Below are 26,779 nucleotides of genomic sequence, written 5' to 3'. Positions count from 1 at the left end.
ATTCAAGAGGATGCTGGAGTTACCTGCACGTTTGCATATGTTGGAGAAATGGGAGTCAGGATTGAAATGGTTTCATTTGGTGTGTATTCTATTTTTGGTATCTGTAGGTTGCGTTTTCTTGTCTTCTACAATTTTTACTTGTTTTCTGGCTTTCTGAAAGTCAAGGGATGGAGCATGGTTCACTTTTTATTCTCTTCACCAATTCCAGAGAAGGAAGGGATGATAGGAGTGGACAGCATCTCTGCCCAGCTAGACTCATATCCTGGTCCCTGGACTCTGCTATCAGACTGGGAAGACAGGAAATGCTTCCCTGGTCAACAAGCACCATCAGTGTGCCCACCAGCGGAGCCAAAAAGCTCCAAGAGATCCAGGGCTGGGTTGACTTCAGATGCTTATTTGAATCTTTATCCAAGGGTATGGAATTTTAGTCAGCAAAGTTTAACCCGAACCTGGATAAGAGTGACTTTTCTAATGAAATTTGAGTACTTCATGCCTTTCTAAGTAACAAATATCAATCAATCAGGAAATAATGTCTAAGAGGAAATGTAAAAAATAGAGGGAGGTTGGGGTTGTGGCTCAGTGGTAGAGCACTTGCTTACCATATGTGAGGCACTGGGTTTGATCCTCATTTTAAAAATAAGTAAAATTAAGGTATAAAAATTTTAATAAAATAGAGGGAAGGCATTCCTTTTTTTCTGAAAGAATGATATTCACAGCAGTCAATATTAATTGGGATATATGAAGAAGAATCTAGGAAATAATGGTGTACATAGGTGTTTGTGACACTTTCTATTTGGAGAACTATGCCATAAAAATGAACCCACAAATTATTATACTTTTAAAATGAGGTTTATTTAAATGAGGATTTTGAGAAATAAATACTATTTTTAAAAATGAGTAAGCCAACATGATAATTCTGACATTAAATTCGCTGTCACTTATTGATCAGCTGGTGTGAGCCAGAAATAAAGTCCACACCAACTTTATAAATAAACATTATTATCCCCATAAGCAGGTCACAAACAAGCAGAGAGATGTTAGGAAACTTGCTTAATGCCCCTGGTTCAGAAAATAGTTGAACTGGAATTCATCTCAGTCTTCCATTTCACCCTTTCTGTGTATAACAGAATTGACAGGTTTCCGGTACTCCCCAGAGCTCTCCTAGAAACCCTTAATTTACACCTGACCTCTCCTTGCTCCAGCAAAGATATTACAAACTGGAGATCTGATTTCATACAGTCTTCAGTACCTAAAGTTTCTGCCCAGAAGCTCCTTGGCAACATCACCCTCAGCCACTTCACTATCTCACTTCTGTTTCTGCCCTGAAAAATGTTGGGACAACTCTATTAATCTTCAATTCCTGAATCAGATTTATAACTATGTCTGTGCAGGCTTAGGATTTACAGAACTGAAATGAGATAGAGGAAGCGAAATTTGGTTTGTTGTTCTGAATGTTTTTACCAGTTTCCTTTGGGACTACCTAGAAAACAAAATTGGACTTAGTACTGGATGTGAATACATGTTCTATCATAACTGAGTTCAAAAGCAGGTTTATCCCATTTCAGACAATACGTGCAGAAGAATTTATTTTAAAAATAAATTTAGCATGTGAAATTGGTGCTTTGTCTAGCAACACTAAAATATTTGGTCTGCTCCTCTATGAAATAACAAATGCACATTAGAAAAAAAATGTGGATTATGCTTTTGTGCTTTAAGTGATTTTGTCTGTGTATATATGCCTGGTGCTGGGGATTAAATTCAGGGCTCTGTGCATCCTAGGCAAGTGCTCTACCACTGGCTGTAATTCCAGGCCTTTAAGTGATCATTTAACCCAAGATTTGAATTTTGTTTCTAAATCACATCTTTGCTTACTTTAATTCAAAATGTAGCTATTAGTAGTAATAATAATGTTAATAGGAACCACATTTATTAAACGCAATACATCAAGTTCTATTTTTAAAAGTATTAATTAATTTAATTATTCAAGACAAACTTAGAAATACATAGAACTAAAAATGAAGGTCAAAGGATAGATACTTGCTGTAAACAGTTGTAGTCATTTCTCATCACACCAAAGAGGAATTTACATAAGCAATCTCAGACAAAATATACTTTCATGCTTCTTTAATTAATGAATTATTTAGTCTTGAGAATTTAATTATGCTTCTTTTCTTAGCTGAAAAATTTGTAAAATCCCAGAGTAGTTGGTTTTGGGAATAGCTATGTAGTATTTCTTTTAGGGTTACCCTTCCGCCAGTATAGAGATAAATATTATTCAAATTAATACAACTTTAAATAATTTGTTAAAAACTATCCAATGTTCAACAGTAATTAGTAGAGTAATTATTAATATAAAGAATATTATCAATATTATACTGATCTCAGAATATTTCTAAGGTACAGTATGGTAAACAGGTGTCTCTTCTTGGCACTTTATTCGTAATGAGGAGGGCCAGTACTCCAGTTGATTTCTTTCTCCTAAAAGAACACAAATACCAATTTAGTACTCAAAATAATTGTCATATTATTAAGATAAAAGGAAGTGGGCTGATGTTGTGGCTAAATGGTAATAGCACTTGCCTGGAATGTGTGAGGCACTGGGTTTAATTCTCAGCACCGCATATAAGTAAATAAATAAAATAAAGTCCATCGACAACTAAAAAAATATTTAAAAATGATAAAAGGAAGTAATTGGTGACATGAATGATTATAAAATGATTTTAATATGGACTAATTCATTTTTTTAAATGAATATAGTCATTCTTAATAGTGTTTATCCCACAGATTTAAAACTAAACAAATATTTCCTTTTTTGATAATGTCATTTCCTTGGCAAAACTTCATAATACATATCTCCGGATTTCGTGGTACAATTCTAACCTTGAAAATCCAAGGCTGAGTCTTCATAGGTGACAGGAGTGAGTCCTGGCAGTGAGCTATTGTTTTGGAAGCTAAAATGTGTATTAGAAATATCTGCTTAGTTCATTCTTTGCTTAAAGGTGTTCTACAATTTAAAATTATCTCAAAAAGGTATTGTAATAATAATTCACAGGCAAATTTAATTTCAGTAAGGATTAAATCCACTGGAAAACTAAATTGAACCTTGTGTTCCCATCCTGATCTGCTAATCCTCTGCGTTACTCTCAATAAGTTGCTCAGACTCTCTCTTCTCATGCATAAAGCAAAAGAATTGAACTAGGTAACTTCCACATTAAATAACAGTGTACTAGTTCTTCAACTTTTTTTTTTTTTCCTAGAATGCTTGATAAAAGCAGGGAAATGGATGGCACTAAAGCAGATTATGCTTAGTGAAGCTAGCCAATCCCTAAAAATCAAATACCAATTGTCTTCTTTGATATAATGAGAGCAACTAAGAACAGAGCAGGGAGGAAGAGCAGGAAGAAAAGATTAACATTAAACAGAGACATGAGGTGGGAGGGAAAGGGAGAGAAAAGGGAAATTGCATGGAAATGGAAGGAGACCCTCATTGTTATACAAAATTACATATAAGAGGTTGTGAGGGGAATGGGAAAATAAACAAGGAGAGAAATGAATTACAGTAGATGGGGTAGAGAGAGAAGATGGGAGGGGAGGGGAGGGGGGATAGTAGAGGATAGGAAAGGTAGCAGAATACAACAGTTACTAATAGGGCATTATGTAAAAATGTGGATGTGTAACCGATGTGATTCTGCAATCTGTATTTGGGGTAAAAATGGGAGTTCATAACCCACTTGAATCTAATGTATGAAATATGATATCAAAAGCTTTGTAATGTTTTGAACAACCAATAAAAAAAGTGGATTTTAATTAATTCCCACTGATTTTTCATGTCAGTATTTAATTCTATCCCATTTTCTTTTATTGCTTTATTTAAAGTAATCATAGTAGGGTTTACTTTCCAGGACAAGCATCCAGTATTGAGGTCAGTTCAGTTTATTAAGCCTCAACCTACTTCATCAGTTTCAACCTATCAGTATCCTCAAGTGGTTCTCTGTTTGCACACTGCAGTCTTACAGAACTGGGGTGTGAAAAATGTGAGATGAATTTTTTTGAGAGAGAGAGAGAGAATTTTCTAATATTTATTTAGTTTTCAGCGGACACACATCTTTGTTTGTATGTGGTGCTGGGGATCGAACCCAGGCCACACGCATGCCAGACAAGCGCGCTACCGCTTGAGCCACATCCCCAGTCTGTGAGATGACTTTTGACATTGAGATCCAGTGCTCCTCACCCATGTCAACATATGACAGGACTGTGTGTCTCTACAAGCTCATGAAAAATTGGTAAAAATTTAATGACTTAGAATTATGGAGTCTGAACTTTGGTGTCATGGTTCAAATTTCCAGTTCTATTATATCATTTAAACACCCAGTTTCCTCATCTATAAAACTTTATGGGGGCGCTGGGATGTAGTTCAGTGGCAAAGCTCTTGCCTTGCATATGTGAAGTTCTGGCTTTCATTCCCTGTTCCAAAAAACCAAACCAAACCAACCAATCAACCAACCAAACAAACAAAAACTTTATGAGGATTAAATGAGCAAATACAGTCATTTAATTACTTTAAAAATTTTTTAATTCTAATTTGTTATATATGACAGCAGAATGCATTGCAGTTCATATGACACATATAAAGCACAATTTTTCATATCTCTGGTTGTATACAAAGTATATTCACACCATTCATGTCTTCATACATGTACTTAGGGTAATGATGTCCGTCTCATTCCACCCTCGTTTCTACCCCCATGCCCTTCCCTTCCCCTCCCACCCCTTTGCCCTATCTAGAGTTCATCTAATCTTCCCATGCTCCACTTCCCAAACCCACTATGAATCAGCCTCCTTATATCAGAGAAAACACTTGTCATTTGAGTTTTTGGGACTGGCTAACTTCACTTAGCATTATATTCTCCAGCTCCATCCATTTACCTGCAAATACCATGATTATCATTCTCTTTTATTGCTGAGTAATATTCCATTGTGTATATATACCACATTTTCTTTATCCATTCATTCTGAAGGGCATCTAGTTTGGTTCCACAGTTTAGCTATTGTGAATTGTGCTGCAATAAACATTGATGTGGCTGTGTCGCTGTAGTATGCTGTTTTTTTTTTCTTTTAGTTGTAGATGAACACAATGATTTTATTTTATTTATTTATATGTGGTGCTGAGGATCTAACCCAGTGCTGTACACATGCGAGGCATGCGCTCTATTATTGAGCTACAGTTCCAACTCAGTAGTATACTGTTTTTAAGTCCTTTGGGTATAGACCAAGGAGTGGGATAGCTGGGTTAAAAGGTGGTTCCAGTCCCAGTTTTCCAAGGAATCTCCATACTGATTTCCATACTGGCTGCACCATTTTGCAGTTCCACCAACAATGAGTGTACCTTTTCCCCACATCCTCACCAATACTTATTGTTGTTTGTATTCTTGCCATTCTTACTGGAGTGAGATGAAATCTTAGAGTAGTTTTGATTTGAATTTCTCTAATTGCTAGAGATGTTGAACATTTTTTCACATATTTGTTGATTGATTGTATATCATCTTCTGAGAAGTGTCTTTTCAGTTTCTTGGCCCATTTATTGATTGGGTTATTTGTTTTGTTTTTGTTTTTGGTGTTTAGCTTTTTGAGTTCTTTATATACCCTAGAGATTATGCTCTATCTGATGTGCAGATGGTAAAAATTTGCTCCTAAACTGTAGACTTTCTATTCACCTCACTGATTGTTTATTTTGCTGAGAAGAAGCTTTTTAGTTTGAATCCATCCCACTTATTAATTCTTGATTTTAATTCTTGTGCTATAGGAGTCTTATTAAGGAAATTTGGGCCTAATCTGATTTTATCATTATAAGTGCTTCATAATTGGTAACTCTTAGCACTGAAAGATTGGGGAGTATATCCAAAAAACTTGCTCAGTTTCATTAATATATATATATATATGTATATTAATGTTTCATTAATATATATATATTAATGTTTCATTAATATATATATATTAATGTTTCATTAATATATATATATTAATGTTTCATTAATATATATTAATATATATAAATATATATATATATACATACACACACACACACATACACACACACACCACACGTACATACACACACACACCACACATACATACACACGCACAGCACACACACATATACATACATACACATACATATTTAGATTGGTATTTTTATTACCACAAAGAACAGTGTTTTTTAAAATTTGTTTTTAATCAACTAAAAGAATTTAAAGAGAACAGGGAATTCGTATCTATGGTTCTTAAAAAGATAAAGGTAATAATGGTCAGTTTTTCACCCTGGGAGATCCATGTTGCTTCTGTGTTTTGTCTTGTTTTTTAACTTCCACAGTAGGCTGAGGATTGAACAGAGTTTTAAACATTGTAATTATGATTTATTATCTGCCTAAGTAAAGAGTTTAGAGTAACAAACATTTAATGCCTTGAATCGAATCATTCATTTTAATAAAGAAGAAAAATTGACTTATAAAAATATAAAATTCTTAAAGTAAGTTCTGAAATGATAAGAACTTTCTGAGTTGAGATAATGGCTCATGAACCTGGTAGCTTAAAAAGTTCATTGAAATTTTTGAGTCACAGAGAATTTTGGCGTTTATATGAAACAATCTTACTTTTAATCTCAAATGAAGTAAAATGTCATTATTTGATGATAGTTAAAGACAGTTAAGTTATATCAAAGTAAGAAGCACATCCATAATATCCTCGAGGAAGCGTGTAGTGGACAGGAGGATGGGTTTGTCATGGTCAGATCTGGGTTAAAACCTTAGCCTAGAGTCTTACTAGCTCGCCTATGCTCCCTTGGCCTCAATTTCTTTCTCTTTCAGTGCAGTAGTAGTTCTGGTTGCTTTTGATGACTAGTAGGAACAAAGGAGAAAGGTCAGGCTTGATATTTATTATTTCTCTTACATTTTGATTCAAGCACTTACTTCTGAATTGATCTTCAATGTTTTCGGAATATCTGTTTTATTTTTGGTTTTGCTTCTTGTTGTATAGGACTAACCAGTTCCTTGACTTCAGGACTCTGGATTGGGCTTAACAGTCTGAGTTTCACCACTGGTTGGCAGTGGAGTGGCGGCAGTCCATTCCGATATTTGAACTGGTTACCAGGTAAGGCTAAGCCTGTCTGTGGTTGAATTAACCAGGATGCTGTTAAGACCTTTTGATCTCACATGAAGATCTCAAAGAGAAGAACTGGGAGACTTCATTGATCACAGTCCATTTCTCACCCTGGTTGGCTATCTACCAGCTAGATTTGAATATCCTTGAACTGTAAGGTTATAGACTGCCAGCTTCCTGGGATAAGAACTTGTCTTCCAGGATTATTCCAAATTAATCCATGTCTCTGTTTACAGTATGAATTCTTAGCATATTCTTGATTTGTTAAGGTATTATACTTAAAAGCAAATTTTATAGCTAGTCTGAACTATAATTCATTAAAGACAGTAACAGATATTATTATTATTATACACACACACATGCACACACACATGTTCTTGCATCCACTTCTTCTTCTCATCATCTCTGAAAGTGTTTCTCACCAAATATTTACAAAGTTTGGCAAGGTGATTTCAATTCTTTCAATGTCTGACTATTGAATCTTTGTCCTTTTGGAATTTTCTTTAACATTGCAGTTGAAAGTGCTTATCCATAAATTACCTGAAAGTGCTTAAACACAAAATATTTTTATAATATGTAATACATAACGTTACATACAATTGTCAAAGATTTATGGTTTTAATAATTGGGGATTTATGATTTTATTAATTGGGGATAATCCTGGAAGACAAGTTCTTATCTCAGGAAGCTGGCACACCATAACTCTACAGTTTTTTACATATGCACACTATGAATTCAAATGAACTGAAATTATCCTGATTGACAAATTTCTCATTAATTCAGTTGTGCAATATTTACAATATTGCTGTTACTAATACAAAGACCTTAAGGTCTACATTGATATCATTTTCTGCTGTTTTTAGTGTAGTACAATTGGATTAAAAATATAATATCAGTCACAGCTCACAATACTAGCATAAATGTTAATTAGCACTTCTCTTGAAAATTTGTAGTTTGATTGCAGAAAACTAGAGTCAGGGAAAGACAAAAACTTCAATGGCTTTCTAATTTTCTAGAGGATATAAAATGGTATGAACTAATTATTTCTATATTGTCATAACATACAAGTAACAGATGAGGAGACTAATTCCTGAAGGTAAGTCGTATGTACAAAGCCACTGTTCAGAGAAAACAAAAAAAGTAATGCTAAAAAGTTTTTGCATTATTCACTAACACCAACTGATGTTGTAATACAGTGTGGATGGATGGGTTCTTGGTCTTATGAATTTGAGGAATAAAATCCACAGACACAAGGGTGAGAACAAAATAACCAGATTTATCATAAATAGAAAGCAGAGCTCATGAAGTGGTGGTGGTGGGGGGATATCTCAAGAGAGGGTTGCTGACAGGTATCTGTTGTCTTGGGGTTTTTATGGGCTGGATCTGTTCCTATAGGTGATTGATGGGGTATAGGATTCAGAAAGGGGCCAATCAACTCTGTTTTATCTTCTTCAACAAATCTGGGAAAAGTGATTTCTAAGCCTTTATTAGCAAAAGGTGGGGGTGAGCATTGGTTAGCACAAAAGGAAGAGCTTGGGGTAGGGGTAGATTTTGCGGTTGGCGGGTTAGAGCTAGAGGTAGGGGAAAATAAGGAAGAGCTATTGCGGTTGAAGCTTTCAGGGGCAGTGACAGGAGGTTCTCCAGGCCCAAAGTCTCCTTTCAGGTCGGCATGGTCTCATTCCCTCTTTCCCTTCTCTAAAGCCCTTATCCTATCTCCCTATCCTGGTCCACCTTTGTGTTTTTCACTGTTAGTAGCTGCTAGAGAACCTCTATGGAGTGTGATTTCAATCCCTTCAATCCCATTACAGTACCAATCCTGGCTCCTCAGGAAAAAGTGCAACTAACAATCAGTAATGTCTACCATCGGTGTGGAAAAGGAAAACAGTAGCATATTGGTCACATCTTTCTTTATCACTTCTACTATCGACAATATCAAGGCAGTGTGTTCTTTGATATGTTCAGACTTCATCTTTTAAAGGAACTGAAAAAAATGTTTTTTTCATTTAGCTTAAAAAAACTAAACTTTTATTTTCTATATTGATTAGTATTTTTAAAAAGAGAGAAATAAAAGAAAAAAAGAAGAAGAAATTTGGGTAAAATAGTATTCCACTATATAGATGTTAAAACATTCTAGAAGTTTTAGAGTTTATGTTTTGGTTTAGATTGATTAGATTTTACTTTGAAATTCTATTGGATATATTCCTTCAGTGCATGATGGCTGCAGGGCTGTTGCTTTAATGTGTGTGTGTGTGTGTGTGTGTGTGTGTGTGTGTGTGTACCGGGTATCAAATCTGGGGCCTGATGCATGCTAAGTGCATGCTCTATTGCTAAGCTATACCTCAGTCCTGTTGCTTTAAGCTTGACATGGAAAATCACTTTTATTTTCTTCTGGAATACAGAAAGTAAATATTACTATAAGGGATGTATTTTTTAAGAGTGAGGATTTCATTCGTCTGCCTATTCATTCTGTCAAATTATGCTGGAGAATCTACTAGTTGGGCTCCAATAGATCATTAGACAATAATAATCATATGTTAGGGACTAGAATTTATTCTCCTCTTAGTGGCTAAAATTTTGTACAGTGTAAAAACAGGTCATTTTCTTTATTCAGTTTGGGAGTAAGAATTAAAATTTTTAAGCACTTGTATTCTAAGAGTTCAGTTGAGAGAATTTGGGGGTTAACTTTGGTGAAGGTGAGGGTGTAAAAGGAGAATATTAATGGAAAACATTAGTCCCAATTCCTGAAAAGTAGGTACAGAACTACATCACCTTCTGAAATAGCACAAGAGATTTCTCAAAGTAAAATTAGAAACTTCGTGGAATTCTTTAAATTGCTTTTGTATAAATCATTCAGTCAAACATTTCAATTGAGCACTTAGCAAGTGGTCATTTGTTAAAATACATTTACTTTTTAAAAATTCTTTTACACAAAGGATGAATTAGTGTGAATTCAAATGTGTAAAGATATCTGTTTGATATCTTAAAGTTGGCAGTGGCATTGTTTTGGCCAATCAACTGTGATTTACTACTGAATACACAAATTACTAACCAACAGCTGTAAGTGTACTATTGTTTCTTGAAAGTTTCTCTCTAGTACTGGCAACTTACTTGTTAGTTTAGTTACCCTGGTATTTTAGTCAGAGTTTCAACAGACTTTTAAAAACATCTTTATATTTATAACTCACAGTTGTTTTTTCTTTGTGTAAATATTTGAAAATTTTCTGCTGAAACTTCGTAGAGCAGGTAACATGATTTCCATCTTGCAGGAAGGGGGAAGGGAAGTTCAGGAATACATAGGTTATACACACATCCAAGGTCACAGAGTAAAATCACTAGCAGAGCGTCGCTCCTTGGCCCTGACTTCAGGCGTGAAACGTAGCTAGTGTTTGAAGTCCTGGTTTAAAATTCAAACGGCAGAGGAACACAGAGCAGAGAAATGTAGGTAGCAATACATGGAACCACTGCTCAGCAATGTCATCTCTCTGGATCTTTAATCAGTTCACAGTAAGAAGTGCATGAGGAGTTAACTCCTCAACTTATTCTTCAGGGGGCTGAGTGGAAGGAACTGAGACCTAATTCTGGGAGCTTAGCGTGTTGTCATTCCAGATCTCCCTCGCATTGCCTTTGTCCTTTCCACTGTCTTTCTTTCTGGTCTCCTCCCTCTCATTGAGGAAAGTCTCCCTATGTGCACATTCTCTAGCCTGGTTCTCACAGTTACCCTGGTAACGTGACTTGGTTTTTCAGTAGGTATTGACAGTGTTTAATGTACAGGTACCGCTTTGTGATACATGATGTGATCTAGTGTGATGACTGTTTAAATTTAAGTCTGGCTTTATTAGTGGACAATAGAGAAAAAGTTATTTCAAGGAAGTATACTTTAATAATCAACATTTTTCGGGATTGGAATGATCCAACAATAAGGCAACGAATAGATACCCATCATGTCTTTTGCTTTGCACTCAGTAAATATTTATTTGTGAATGTGTAGCAAAAGACGGAATGGGGATCCATTAAATCTCGAGGATGAAGCTGTGGGACTGGGGAACTATCTACTTATAATATGTGTAAGAGTGCCATTTAAACTTTCTTGTTTTTCTCAAAGGAAGCCCATCAACTGAACCTGGAAAAAGCTGTGTGTCACTAAATCCTGGAAAAAATGCTAAATGGGAAAACCTGGAATGTGTTCAGAAACTAGGCTACATATGTAAAAGGGGCAACAATACTTTGGATACTTTCATTATTCCTTCAGGTGAGTGATCAACTTGATCTGAAGTGTACAAAATATTAGAAGTTAAAGGGAAATAAAATTACAGCCTCATTATAATTGTGTAGAATGACTCCAGAGGCCTTGTTAATAGTTGATGGGTATACAGTTTGGATGTTGGTTACTACCAGTGGTTGTAATGTTTCCTGAGTGTGCAAAACCTTTGATATAAATAAGAATCTTCCCAAGCCTTTGGGGTTGTTATTATTTTTCACATGTTAAAGAATTGGAACAAGATACACATAGCACATGTACCACTTGCACTTAGGACAACATTGGAATCCGAGCTAGGAAATAAATACTAGAAGGGATGTTTTTATTATGTCCTCAGGGATCAATCTGGGCTCCAGTATTGTTAAATGCAGCATCTAAAATTGAAGTTTTCATAGAATGGAATAAAATATTCAAAAAGTAGTCACAGAATGTTTCATAAATAGGCGAGGCCCCAGGAAAAACTTCAATGACTGTCTCCATTATAATCTTATCTAAGAGTTAAACTGCTAAGGTGAGGAATGAGTCTTTCTTCAAAGTAATGAAAAACAAACTCCATTTTTTACCATCAGCTGTTTGTGGAGGAACAACTAATGCTCCTCAGGGTTTTATTTAACTTTTTTTTTTTTTCTTCCTGCTTGGGAACTGACAGTGCTGCATTCTTGAGTTCTTTCTCCTTGACTTTTGGAAGCAATTTCATTTATTTTAAAACATGTTGACATACCTAAAATTTTTAAATGTGCCAAAAGACAAATGATAATATCCTCCCTTATCTCTACCACATAGTTCCCTCTCTCTGGACAGTCAGTGTTTCTGCATATGTCTATCCTTATCTACGTATAAGTGAACATATTTATAATTATTTTTGTCTATTTTATTGACATGGCAGCATACTAGCCGTATAGTTCTTACCCTAAGTTTTTTTTAATTTAATTGTAATTTGTTCACCATTCCATATATTACATAAATAGCTTCTGCACTCATTTTTATGGCTGAATGATAGCCCTTGCACAAACTATAGTTTTTGACTAGTCCTCTGTTAATGGATTTGTAGTTTACTTCCAAGCTTGCATTATTTACATTTCCTTTCATGCTCATGATAATTCCTAGAAGTGCAGTTGCTGGATCAGAGAGTAGGTGTGCTTGTAATGTCAATAGCTGTAGAGATGGTCAAGACCTCTAATGGCTATAAATGAGGGTACCAGTTCATGGGCTTGATTGTGCTTTATAGACACTTCAGAATGTCTGTGGACATGCCTCAGGGAGACTACAATCGCTTTTGCATTTCATGTCCTCTTCCATAGAATAGTGTAATTCTTCTTTCTTGGAAGAGCTCATACAATTCCCTTTCAAAGACTTGCAATTGCCATTTTGGGGAAGAGGAGAAAGGTTATTATATAATTTCTTTCATGTGGGAGGCAGAATTCTGTAACTTGACCTTGTTGCTTAACCCACCAGTTTCAGGTTCCTCGTCTCTAAAATATAAATATTAATAAATCTTCTTCCTGAAAAGTGTTGTGTGTATTGTCAAGTACTCAGTCCATTCTTATTTCTCCACTGTTTCTCCCTTGCCTTACTTCCAACCATATATATAGCTATACTATCTGGATTATTCTGTTATCTACAAACCCTACTAAACCAATGCTTGATAAAGCATTCCAGAGATCAAATTTTGCAGTATTCATGATTGGTGAACCCTTTGGCAAGAACTCAACCCCATACCCTGTCAGTTCTTGCAAAAGTACCTTGTTTGCCCCAAATTCCCAGGACAGTCTAGAACTGTACTGTCTAGTTCAGCAACCGCTAGCCACATGTGGCTTTTGTGAAAATAAAATGTGTTTAGTTCAAACTGCGATGTATCACAAATGTAAGAATACACTTGATTTCCAAAACTCAGCATGAAAAAAAGGCAAAAAAATCCCAGTTTTATTGATTACATATTGAGATGATAAAGTTTTGGGTGTATTGAGTTAAATAAAATGTATTATTAAAGTGAAGTTGACCTATTTTATTTAACTTTTATTTCCTATGGATACTAGCAAATTAAAATGACATGTGTGGCTTACATTTGTGGTCTACATCATAGGCAATGCTGTTGTTGAGGAATAGAGATGTTTTATGGGATCCTGCCCCAGAGAACTCCTCTTCATTTTACTTGAGTTGGTTGTTTTCATGTTTGTTTATTTAGTGGTACTGGGAGTTTAACTCAAGGATGCTCTGCCACTGAGATATCTCCCCAGTTCTTTTTATTTTATTTTTGAGACAGGGTCTGCTATGTTGCTGAGGCTGACTTTGCACTTGCAATCCTCCTGCCTTAGCCTCCAGAGTTACAGACATGTACCACTGCCTAGCCCAGCTGTTTTCATGTTTTAAAATATATTTAAAGGTCATTTGTTTTGGTTTTAAAGTCCTCAGCATTGACTGACATTATCTTCTGTTTCTTAGACAGTAAAATTAAAATATCCCACCAGAGGGCTCCAGAGCCATGCTAACAAAAAAAAAAAAATTTTTTTTTCTTTCCTTCTTTAAATTTTTTTCCCCCTATTACTACTGGAAGTATACAGAATCTAAACTGCATTGAGGGAATAGAATTTTTAACATATGTGTCTTCTATTACAATAATTCAGCATTAGGGCTTTGTATTATCTATTTTCTTAAATTGCAACTGCACAGAATCCTGGGCTTAACCAAAGATGTTTCCAAGACTATCTGCTTTTAGAGAAAATGGGATTGACTCTTTAAAAGAATGACCTACATACGTCTTCCGAATTGAACATTTGCTAAAGGTGCACGTTTGAAAACATTTAATATCAAGCTTAAATATATAAATTGACCTTTATTTGATCATATAGTCCCTTTCTAGCCAAGGTACGTTGCAGTTTTAAAGAGTGTCTATAGAATGGTGAAAATATATCAAATACAACTTCAATTTTTCTCCTGTCCAACACTCGTGATAGCTACCATGCTCCAGGCCCTATGTCAGGTTCAAGGGCATACAGGGATGCGCGAAGTGAGTCTGCCATCAAGCTTCTTTACTTGCCCTGGCTCATTTCTATAAGAGTAAACATTTAAAATTATAAATTTGACCATAGCTATCCACAGCAATAATACAGTGCTGATTACTGATTTCTTAACTAGTAAGTGTATGTCATTTGTAAGAACATCAACTCTATTTCAAAAGAACACAGAATAAGTAATTTAACATTGGTATGAGTAATACTGTTTAAAAATATTACATATGTGATTACTTTGGTTCATGTATGTGCACTTTCTTAAGATCACGCAGCTATGGCAAATTCAGGTTCTGCCTGAAAGACTTCTGAATTTCTATTGCTCTCTTATCACAACAACATACCATCTTTTATGAGTGAGTAAATGGGGGGATGGGTTCAGAGGTGCAGGTGGCTGACTCATGCTACTGTAGTTGCAGAGGCTCTTTGATGGGTCTGCCTCAATGCAAATCTTTTTCATGCCCACCTATGAGCATTGCCCTCCTTGAAGAATCATTGGCTCCCTAAGGTCCATGAAGAAAAAGGTACATTGAAATATTCCAGAGGATGTATTATGTCAACACTTTCAGGCTTCCAGCATTTAAACTGTGCATAATAGATGCTTAGTACAGGTTTGCTGATGTTTTAAGATGTTGGTAAAATTAGTCTACTATATCTTACTGTGGTCTTGTGACAGGTACACATTTTTAAAGAGACTTCCCCTTTGACATTAAAGATGGATTCACTTTTTTTGTCTGAAAGTAAGGCAAATGGAACATGTCTAGCCTATTATTTATGAATCTATATGCCAAAGGTGAAAAATAAATATTACCTTTATTTGCCTACAACTATGAACTGTTATATATTTAGAATGCTGGAAAATATTATTATAATTTTAGACAAAATTTCTCTTTTAAGTGCCTTCCAAACCATCTTTTTTTTCTAGAAAGTGATGTGCCTACTAAGTGTCCTAGTCAGTGGTGGCCATATGCAGGCAACTGTTACAAGATTCACAGAGAACAGAAGAAAATCCAGAGGGATGCTTTGACTGCATGTCGGAAGGAAGGTGGTGACCTTGCAAGTATCCACAGCATTGAGGAGTTTGATTTTATTTTCTCCCAGCTGGGATATGGTGAGAAACCTTATACTGGTAATAAGCTGAGCTCCAACCCTTTTTCCTCTCCACCAGTGTCTGAAAAATTAATCATAAATGTTCATTTTGACAAATTTAAATTCATAAATAAATTAAAGATATAAATTGAATATAAAGGCTAATCATGCCCACAGTGCAAAAACTATATAGTAATTTAAAGGATTTTTATCACTAAGTGGTAATTCAATTATTTTCTCATAATATGTCATCAAATTATGGATAGTTTTTAAGTATTATTTTCCCACATAGAGTGTGGATTCAGAGATGTCTCCCTTAAAATTCTCAATGATTTTTAACTTTTGGAATTACTTGTGTGTATGTATGTATTTTCTTTTTTAAGGCCCGTATTTTATCTCACAAGAGATATCTTTAAGTGCACCATCTCTTACTTTGGATTTTCTTTTCTTTATTAATGCAGCTAAGGCTGCTAGGGTGTTGAATAGCAGGAGAAATGAACTTTTTTTTTTTTTTTTTTTGGAGTGGTTAGGTGTTGGCCTGAGCCTTTTAAAGAAATTGATGTCTCAATCTAGGTGGATACTTTTAAAAGTGCATAGAAAATTTATTAAGCAGAAATAAAAGATGGGTAAAATGAGTTGGGAATCCTGGTCTCAGAGAAGAGCCTGCTAAGAAACAGCATAACGATCACGGGCTTTCTGCCGTTCTTGTTGATTAAGTGATTATCATTTTCATCTCCCACTGATGAGGCTGCTGAATAGCTGCAGCTGTTCTTCATTTCCACCCAGCAAAACAAGAGGAAGTGGATGGTGGTGACAGAGTTGCTGCTGCTGATGTATACAGCCTGGAAATGGATGGCGGTAGTGGGGGAGAAAAAGCAATTAACAAGTAGTAACAGGAAAAGATTTAAAAGGTCCCCAAACCTTGTTATTTCTTCCAACTGTGTCCACTGGAAACCATTCTCCTTGCACACCTCCTTGAGGGTGGTACTGAGAAAACTGCCTGCTGCTGCCTATAAACAATTTTTTAATTCTTCTATGTTTACCTCCCCTGGGAAATTTAGACTAAGTGATAATGAAATCACAAGGGATATATCTGAATAACAGTGACTTAACATCATCAAGTCTGCAGATAAATCAGTGGGGGACAGGTAGGTTAGAATGCTCCGGGGCTGCAGTGTAGATCTTGTCTACTTTCTATAACGTGACTGAGCAATAAGAGAATCATGTTTTTATTGCTATAATTATTGTGGAAAGCTGGACGACCAGGGTTGCTTTTAAATTCAGCTTGAGAATTAGTAAGTGATTTAGAAATGTTTTTATTTTTAAAAAAGAATTATTAAAACCAGAAAATATATAATATTTATAATATTACAACATTGTAATACAATATATACTTATTTAAAACAAAATCATCTTGATAAAGGTAAAGGAAAGTTACAAAATGAAGGTTGCCACTTTTAAATCAAAAGTCTTCAGAATTATTTTTATTTTATTTTAATTATAGAAGAATATTGCCTGTGGATACATTGGGACCTGCACCCATAAGCTATGCCTTTCCCAACTAACACAACTCCCTTAACTGATTTATAAAAATTAGCCTAATGACTTTCCACTCACGTGTTGTATATTTTTGTAGGATGACTGTGCTTAGGAATTACAAAAGCTGTAGGGGGAGAACAGTTTCATGACAAAATATGTTTGTAGGAGTCTCTTGATACTTTATTATAATTGTGGGACTTGGGAGTTGAAACTTACATTGGTCTTCAACTAAAATCCTTAGGGGACGCATGAGGTCTCTTTGAAACCTATATTTGTTGCTCAAAAGAGCATGATCTGCCACTCCAAGTGAGAGGAAAAGGGGGCCATCCGGGCACTATCATTCATGCTTCGTGGCTCTGGAAACATCTGCTGGCGCTGGCATGAGGCCAGTCAAGGACTTCTCCAAAAGCAAAGCTGAATGACAACTTTCAGGAGGAAGAAACTTAACCACTTAGGGAATTTCTTATATCATATGGTAGTTTTCTCATTTTCCATCAAACATCATCTTTATAATCTTTTGAAATATTTTTTAACCACGAAAAGACCATTTATCAAATATTCATGATGAGATTTTCAGTTATGCAAATTAGATAGCTATTGAATTATAGATTCTTTAATTTGTTTTGTTTGGAAATGTTTATTTTTTACAGGCATGGAAACTTATATCTTCAATTACTGCAACTTTTTCCCCCATTTTTGTTGTGATATTTAGAATTATTAGAATGGTGGTAGCTCCTTATAAAATCAGCAATGATTTCCATATAATTTGAAAAAAAAAGATCAGATTTTAAATCTTAACCTTGTTATTTGAGTGCTGCTAGTGTTTCTTGACTTTTCATGGTGAAAATGATTTTAAAGTCATTTATATTTCTAGACTAATAACTAAATGCCAATTGTCAGAAACCAGTCTGTCTCCTCAGTTTATGTTTCTATCACTGTTACTCTTAATAAGGTGATTGATCAATTAACAAAAGCAACTAGAATATTCTTAATTCCAACGATTAGTAAAATAGAACTGTTTTTAAATTTGTTATTTAAAAATATTCATAAGATTTGATACTAGTCAAATAGTTTTTTATGCACTGAATACCATATTTCCAAAGATGTAAGTGCTGTTGGCAGGAAAATTATTTGTAGCAAACAAGCATCTTCACAAGATAGAGTGTAATAGTAGACCTATATTAATTTCATTTTCACAACTCCCAGGAGACATAGTTTGTAATAGTGACAACTAAAATACTCAAGTCATACTTAAAATGCAAAGAAAACATTACACAACCTACAACTGACAACATGAAATGAGGTTTACATCTGAGTCTTCAGCATGTAGGTCAGATTAACACTCCAAAGGATTACATTTTATGACAGTGACAATATCGAGGGAGTCTAGTTGTGTTGACAATGCAGAGTGCCTTCCTTTCCCCATTCCCTGTTGACCTTTGGGAAGCAACCTTTGTATATACTACTTTTGTATTTTTCTTCCTGTTTAGAGCCAAATGATGAGTTGTGGATTGGCTTAAATGACCTCAAGATTCAAATGTACTTTGAGTGGAGTGACGGGACCCCTGTAACATTTACCAAATGGCTTCGTGGAGAACCAAGCCATGAGAACAACAGGCAGGAAGACTGCGTTGTGATGAAAGGGAAGGTAAGGCAACTTTACTGACATCTGGGAGAAGTCAGCGGAGTCTTCCTTCTGTCCCTCTTATTGCGTATGTTTGGTGAGAATGTTTCCATTTGAGATCATTTGATATAGATTAAAATTGAGCCAAGATTCAGATTTAATTTCTGGAGTTTCTATCAATTGTATTGCCAAATGACATTTTCAAGAAGACCAGAAAGAGTTTTTTTTTTTTTTTTTTTTTTGCTCCCAAAGATAAACTTAACTAGCCATTAGCTAATATTCATAAGTTCCTATTGCTGGGTCATAAATGGTACCCCCATCCACACAGTCTCTTTACATCTGTATAGCTGGAGTTCAATTTGCTGTTTACATGTAAACCATGAAATTTCCTTTCCCTTTTATAGCTGCCGTAGTCCCTTAATATCATTGGATCTTAGTTTTCCTTTATGGAATCACAATTACAAGAAAATAGCATCAAAGAACAGATACTCATTTATTTTTCTCTGTGCTCTGCTCCCTCAAGGATGGGTACTGGGCAGATAGGGCCTGTGAGAAGCCACTTGATTACATCTGTAAGATGAGATCACAAACCCAAGCTCCAGAAACAGAGGAAGCAGAAACAGGCTGCCGGAAAGTAAGTATAGAACATACACAATGATCAGTCAATATTATTTGATATAGTTGGCTTTACTTTGTAGGAGAAATTCTTCGTTCTCTGCAGAACCAAAATGTTTCAACGTGGAAAGTTTTCTTTGGAAATTCTCTGCAGGTAATATAGGGCTACCCATGATCAGTGGTTCCATTCAGAATGTCATGAGAATTGAACAGGGAATAAAACAGCATGCCTCATGGAGCCTGCTGAGGGCAATGATATGAAGGCAGGTCATAGGAATTAGTGACATCCAGATGTTAACAGTCTATGATCCGCAGGGCTGGGGTCGTGGCTCAGTGGTAGAGGGCTTGTCTCGCGTGTGTGAGTCACTGGGTTCAAGTCTCAGTACCTCATATAAATAAATGAATAAAATAAAGGTCCATCAACAACTAAAAAAAAATTTAAAAAAGGTTGGCAAAAAGAAAAAAAAAAAACATAAAAAAAGAGTCTATGATCCTGTGAACTGTCCAGAACATTTCCAGTAGATAACCTCAAGTGCATATAGCAAACTATCCATAGTCACTTTTTCCATATATGTATATGGGACTGGCCTTGAACTAGGGATCCTCCTATCTCAGTCTCCCAGGTGGCTGGGATTACAGGCCTGTGCCACACTGCACTGACTGGTTTGTAATTTTCAGTTGTGAGTTGGGGTTCACTGTTCCCACCCCTACCCCCAAGTGTCATCATCTCAGATGACCTGGTATGTGGAAATTTTTCTGCTGCATGTTATTTTGCACTCTACTTCCTTCAGTGCCCAAGAAAACCCCCCTTTGTAGACCAAGTATTACTTTAATACTTTGACCATGGATCTCATACAATGTGAATAGTGTAGAGTTGGAACTGGCATCCATCTTGGTGCAGACCTGGCATCCATCTTGGCACAGAACTGGCATCCATCTTGGTGCAGACCTGGCATTTATTTTCAAAGTGAAGAATATTTTTTCTAATACCCAGAACCCCAAGCAGATGACAAGGCTCTAGTCATGTTTTGTTTCTGTGGCTAGAGTTTTTAGTTCTCCATTCACAGAAGGAGACTCCTCTTCACAGAGGGGCGTCAATTCCAACACCCTGCCTCAGGTGGGTGAAAAAACAAATGTTGAATTCTGTATGGACAGGAATATCCAACCCCCTTGGATCTGAGTCTGGATTTGATACACCAATAGACTATTTTCCATTTATCTTTTAATATCCTATTTATATTTGGTTCTTGGAGAGTTCCCCTTCTTCCTGTCAAACTCTAGTATGGATTTTTTAAATTTATTGTTATGTATTTACCCCATTTGATGTATGGGAGAGGAGCCACATCAAGTTGTGTTGCCTGAGGTTGAATGAGTGCTCTCCTATGACCAGATGATATAGATTTGATTTCACCATTGATAATCGCCTCTATAAACAGCCAGACTTGCTATTTCCCAGATTATTTTCTGTGGTTAACTTTTTTTGAACTGAAATCTTAGCCGGTCTGTTCAGTTTCTTCAGTGACTATTTCACAAATAGTTGAAGGACACATAAGAACTGAAGAGAATTACCACCCTTTAAAATTTCTTATGTGACAGACAATGTAATACTGGATTGTTTTTAATATATGATTAAATATATGTATATATACAAATACTTCAATCCCACTTGAAATGCAACAAAAATCATATATATATATATAATTAAATATATGCATCAAAAATCATATACATGATTAAATATATGAATATATATATGTATATATATATACATGTATTTAATCATGTATATGATTTTTGTTGCATTTCAAGACCTTCAGGTTTATATTCTTTAGACATTCCTATTATTTATTAATTTGTGTTTCATGATAGAATGATTACTAAAATAATATAGTTTCTAACATATATGCATGATAATCTGCTTTTTTCTCCATTGCTTGATGACATTAATAGGGCTGGAAAAGGCATGGCTTTTACTGCTATTTGATTGGACATACACTTTCAACATTTACAGAAGCCAACCAAACATGCCAAAATGAGAAAGCTTATTTGACAACTGTTGAAGACAGGTATGTCACTATTTTAATTTTATTTTAAAATATAGTCAAATAATAAAAAGTTTTCAAAAAGACCTGAAAACTGAAATATCAGTATGCTCTAAATTTTTGAGTGAATCATGTGTGACCTTGTGGTATAGCTTATAAATGGAAAACCATTAAAAACAATACTCTTATTTGAATGTTAATTGCAAACATTTTAAAATATTTTGCTACTTTTAGTACTATAAAGCAATATTTAGAACAGTTTACTAATAATCTAATGAATGTAGTTTTAGAATTAACTCTTCTCTGATCTACTAAATGTCAAAATTTTAAAACAGGAAAGGTAAGTAAAATTGGTCAGTTCAAAATCCCACTTTCTATTTCTGCCACTTTCTCCACCAAAAAAGAGCACAGAGTGTCTGAATCTGAGGATACAGAAGGAAAGACCAAATCAAACTCTGTTTCTCCTGATAGACACAGTACAGAGTGCGTCTGTGACACTATCTACCCGGAGATGGAGTCAGCCCACAGCTTGAGGACTCAGGTCCCAAGACTGTCCCCTAGCCCCCTTCAAATGCCACTCACAAGTCCCAGGTTGTTTTATGTGTGCTTCTGAAAGACTGGCTGTGTAGGAGTTCTTTAAGTTCAATTAATTTGCTTGAGTAGCTCAGGGCACCCAGGGAAACACATTTACTGGTTTATTGAAAAGGATATTATAAAGGATATCCATGAAGCAGTGCACAGGGTATGGTGTGGGAGAAGGAGCATGGAACTCCTAAGCCCTTCTTGCTCTACTGCCCTCCGGGAGCCTCAATGTGTCCAGCTGTCTGGAAGCTCTCTGAACCCTGTCCTTTTGTGCTTTTAACAGAGACTTCCTTGGCTAGGCATGATTGCTAATGGACAGGGTGCGAAAAACTCAGCAAGGTCTGCTGTTCACAGTCCTCTTGGCTACTCTGTGCCCCTCTCTCCAGGGCCTGGGGGCAGGACCCTTCTGGAATGAGGGAGTTATTATGACCTACTATAAAGCAAGCATTATGAGCTTAGAATTGAGGACAAAATCCTCTCTCTCTTTCATAGTATCATAGAGAATAATTTATTCAGTCTTTCCATCCTTCCATTATTTTCCTTTACTTCATTAATGGTCTTACAGGTCAAGAAAATAAAATAGATACAGAAGATTTTATATAATTTTTAACCTTTAACGAAAAATCTGTCTTTCAGATTTTACTTATTCATTCTTCACTTAATTCTTTGAAGAGCCTTGCATTGGGCACCCAGGAAAATTAAAAGAAACTTAAGAATATCTATTTTATTTGTAGCAAGAGGCAAAAATTATTGAGTATTAATAAACATAATAAAAAGAAATTATACTTATTGGTCTTTCAAAGCAGACCCGATAAAAACATCTAAGGAATAGTGCTGATATTAAATATCCTTTCATGCAATGGTACATGCCTGTAATTCAGTGACTTAGGAGGCTGAGGCAGGAAGATTGCAAGTTTGAAGTCAGCCTCAGCAATTTAGCAAGTCCCGAAGTAACTTAGTGAGACCCTGTTTCAAAAAAAGAAAAAAAAATAGACCAGGGATGTAATTCAATGGTAAAAATGACTGTTATAATATTTGCAGTATTTATAGAACAACTGTATTTCAACTTATATCTTCATCTCATGTATAGTTAAATGCTAATACATCATGACACACTCATGATACAACATCTGAAAATCAGAACAAAGATACTTCGCATCTTCTGACAGGGAAGATAAACTTCCTGTCTTTAAGTACTACAGGGATGGTTCGTATCTGCACTATCACTGATTTATTAGTCTACTTAAGAACAATGTACAAGATTTCACTGTATTTTATGTTAGTTTTTCTGTGTTTTTGGTGACATTTATATTTAGGAACCCACTAACTCTTGTTGAATTTGAATTTTAACTTCTTTATTGCAGTTTTTCCAATTAACAAATACTCTTGTTGTATCAGTAAACTCGAAAAAGGACAAAAACTCTATCTACATCATGTTCAGAACCAATCATAAGGTGTAGGTACTTGATCTGCAGGTATTCTGCAATACATTTTCCCATAATTCTTGAATTCTGTTCACACAAATTCTATCTGGATATTCTGTATATTCTTTTATTCTAGAAATAGATTTCAGAAGCTAAAATGTTGTAATTCCATTTGGTCTTGTCTTTGGGTCTTGTACATTTTATGTTAACAGTCACAGAATTTTCAAGGAAATGCATATTTATATTATTTATTTGTATGTAATTTTATTTAAAAATAAATGCAATCTCTGTGTATGAAACTCAGGCAACATCTCAATGGCAATAAACTCCTTAGTACATAATAAAAGTATTTTTTAAACTACAAAAAAATTTGGATATTTAAGAAAAATAAACTGCATTTGGAATTTGTGTTTGTCCTATTTGATGCACGAAATCATTAAGACGATGGTCAAATAAATGTTCTGTTGTTGCTACATCTCTCCACATCCATTCTCTGGTCTTTTTCAAGTCAACTCCTTCTCTCTTGTTCCAAGGAGAGATTTCTGTCTGTGTTGCCATCAGTCAATTAAGACAAACTTCTGTTGCTTTGCCAAACAAATTGCATTGCTGCCCAGTGATGCCAATACCAGGGGTGAGAACGCAAAGGCAAAGTGTTAGAATTCGTGTTCTGCCTCCAGTTCCTGGTAGAGACTGAATTTTTGCTTCTATTTCTTAACAATTTTCTCTTTCAGAGTTGAGACATGAGAAATAAAATTGAGGGAGAAATCCTCACAAATTATTCCATTTGCAACATCTTCAATAAACGTTACTATCCCTCTACTTGCTTAATCAAGAATCGAGTGGAGTGTCTGGCCTATTTAAAAAGTGAAATAATTGTTTTTCATTTTAAAAAGACCTTTTAAAATGACTTTATTTTGTTTATTTATTTATTCATTTATTTATTTTATATGGTGCTGGGGAACCAACCCAGTGCCTCATGCGTGCTAAGCAACCACTCTACCACTGAGCCATAAATCCAGCCCCCCAAAATTGAAATAATTGTTTAAACAAACCTTTAAAAAGTTAATATAGCGCCTTCCTTTGTATTTTGAGGAGGGGTAATGACGTTAGTATATGTGAATGATTTTATCCACTCAGCTCTGTATTTTTCCTTTGTAAACTTACCTATCTGAAGAGGCAATTTTTATAATTTAAGTGACCTAAATATAACACAATATGGTTGCATTACCAACTACAACATAGCTCAAACATAACTGAGATACTTTTCGTGTTGATAACTTTAAACATTCATATAAATGTTTCTAAAGATTATTTGAATATTAATTTTTATTTTAAAGATATGAACAAGCATTCCTGACTAGTTTGGTTGGATTGAGGCCTGAAAAATATTTTTGGACAGGACTTTCGGATATACAAAACAAAGGGACCTTTCAGTGGACAGTGGAGGAGGAGGTGCGGTTCACCCACTGGAATTCAGATATGCCAGGTACGTGCCCTGCCTTTTTTCAGGGATTCATTCATTCTATGAATCCATCCGACAAAACCTGTTACTTCTCCCTTTCCAAGTAGACAATGGAAATCAATTGTGTTTTCAGAAACCATTTATATTTTACTTTTTTTCCTTTTTGTTTTTTAAATCTCAATGAGTTTGCAATGTTCTAAGGAAAAGAAGGAAGAGAGAAATTGCTGGTTTATTTGGTACTGGTCTATTTGAAAAACACTTATGAAACCCTAAGGAGTCACAGATGTTCTGAATAGTGAACTTTTCTGAAAACTTGAACCTATATTCAATGGATATACAACTTCTCAGTGCAACTGTAAAGAGAAATATTGTTCTTGAGCCGTGGGGTAAAAACAATGCTTATGTGGAATTCATTATTCTACTATCTTGAATGTGTGATTATGTTTAACCCTTTGTATGGCTGAGCATAAAAGAGTAGAATTTATTCAAGGGAGGAAAAAGGAAGACAGAGCTCCCTCAAGGTGAAAGGGGACCCGTTCAGGGTGCTACTTAACTGCGCTAGTCTAGGGGTTTTTATGTAACTACTGGCATTGTATATAACTAAGGGCATTGATCAATGTCTGTGCTAATCAGGCATGGAAGAAGTACCAAATGGTCAAAATCTATGTCAATCAGGTATTGGAAAAGTGCCAAGGCTATTAGTTAGCCTTTGAGTTTGTAAAAGTTACAAAGGTCTGAGAACACATTTAGCTGGAATGTTTGTCATGCTTTCACAAGTTAATCTCATGAAGTGGCCTTTACATTTAGAGAAGTCTTTATGTGGCCCGTTTCCTTAACTGCCTGTTTTATTATCCATCCTATCTTATTCCACAAAACACAAAAAATTCAACATCCTTTATAAAAAATATTTCATGTTCCTGGGTCAGAAGCTAAGAAAGACAACAATTGCCCAAGGGTGTGTATTTACTACAAAGTAGTTAAGTAACTTATCGATCTAATAAGGATCTAATAATACACCCTAATCTCCTGGAGTTATTTTAACTTGCATTCTCCCTCAGCTTCCAATAAGAAAAACAATAATCTGAATAGTGCAATTCTTGTATAATTATTAAATTATTGAACTTTATGAAAAATAATAAGATTGTGGCTCAGTCTTACAGTTACCGGATAGGATATTAAGAACTGAATGTCTATTAAAAAAAAAAAATCTTGGTAAGAATGGTCCTTCTTACTCTTTACATTTACTTTGCCTCTTTTGGTCATTCAGCTGTAAGATTATACAAGATTAATCCTAGAATGTCTTTGAGGGGAATGAAAACAGGTCAAACTATATAGTTGGGCACAGTGGTGCATGCCTGTAATCCCAGTAATTCAAGAGGCTAAGGCAGAAGGATCTCCAGTTTGAGGCCAGCCTCAGTAACTTATCCAGGCTCTAAGCAAATTAGTAATACTCTGAGAATGTGGCTCAGCAGTAAAGTGCCCCTCCGTTCAAACCCTAGTACTCCCCTCCTCCAAATCAGATCAAACTGGAGGTACAATTCATTTGCAACCATTGTTATAGGGAATCCTTGATGGAAGGTTAGTGGTTCCCCTTTAGGAAATGTTGACCTCTTTGACTTGAATGTACAGTTTTGAGAAGAGCAGGCTGCCGCAGCCCGGCTGCAGCAGAATATCGGGGGGGGGGGGGGGGGGGGGGGCGGGGGGGCGGTGACGAATAACTTGTGTACGTTGATGCAGCAGGAATAGGAGCCGTTTATTGTAGAATAAGAGCGGTATTTATACATTTTACACAGCTTATCTAATTAGCATAAAATAGATACAGCAGTCAACCAATAAGGAATCTCCACACTTAATGGCTCGCTTTTGTTACTTCACAAACCACTCCCTCTGGCATTTGGCCAGGCGCCATCCAGACTTGTTTATAGACTCTAACATTTCTCTGGCAAAATAACAGGTGCCAATCTGACTTGTTTACAGACCT

General features: G+C 35.5%; 1 protein-coding gene across 1 annotated transcript in view; it reads left to right on the top strand.

The window, feature by feature from the left end:
* The window catches only part of Mrc1 (mannose receptor C-type 1), an 87,386-nt gene that overhangs the window by 22,609 nt on the left and 37,998 nt on the right, over positions 1–26,779 (top strand). The window contains exons 5-11 of the mRNA XM_076831579.1: positions 7,033–7,146; positions 11,258–11,404; positions 15,347–15,532; positions 18,540–18,697; positions 19,197–19,307; positions 21,239–21,354; positions 24,674–24,822. Of these exons, the coding sequence (XP_076687694.1) occupies positions 7,033–7,146; positions 11,258–11,404; positions 15,347–15,532; positions 18,540–18,697; positions 19,197–19,307; positions 21,239–21,354; positions 24,674–24,822 (981 nt within the window). The remainder of the gene's footprint in view (positions 1–7,032; positions 7,147–11,257; positions 11,405–15,346; positions 15,533–18,539; positions 18,698–19,196; positions 19,308–21,238; positions 21,355–24,673; positions 24,823–26,779) is intronic.

The sequence above is a fragment of the Callospermophilus lateralis genome, chromosome 13 (genome assembly GCF_048772815.1).
Source record: "Callospermophilus lateralis isolate mCalLat2 chromosome 13, mCalLat2.hap1, whole genome shotgun sequence".
Classification (NCBI taxonomy): Eukaryota; Metazoa; Chordata; class Mammalia; order Rodentia; family Sciuridae; genus Callospermophilus; species Callospermophilus lateralis.
Note: the sequence above shows the minus strand (reverse complement) of the source record. Positions and strands in the feature narration are given on the sequence as shown.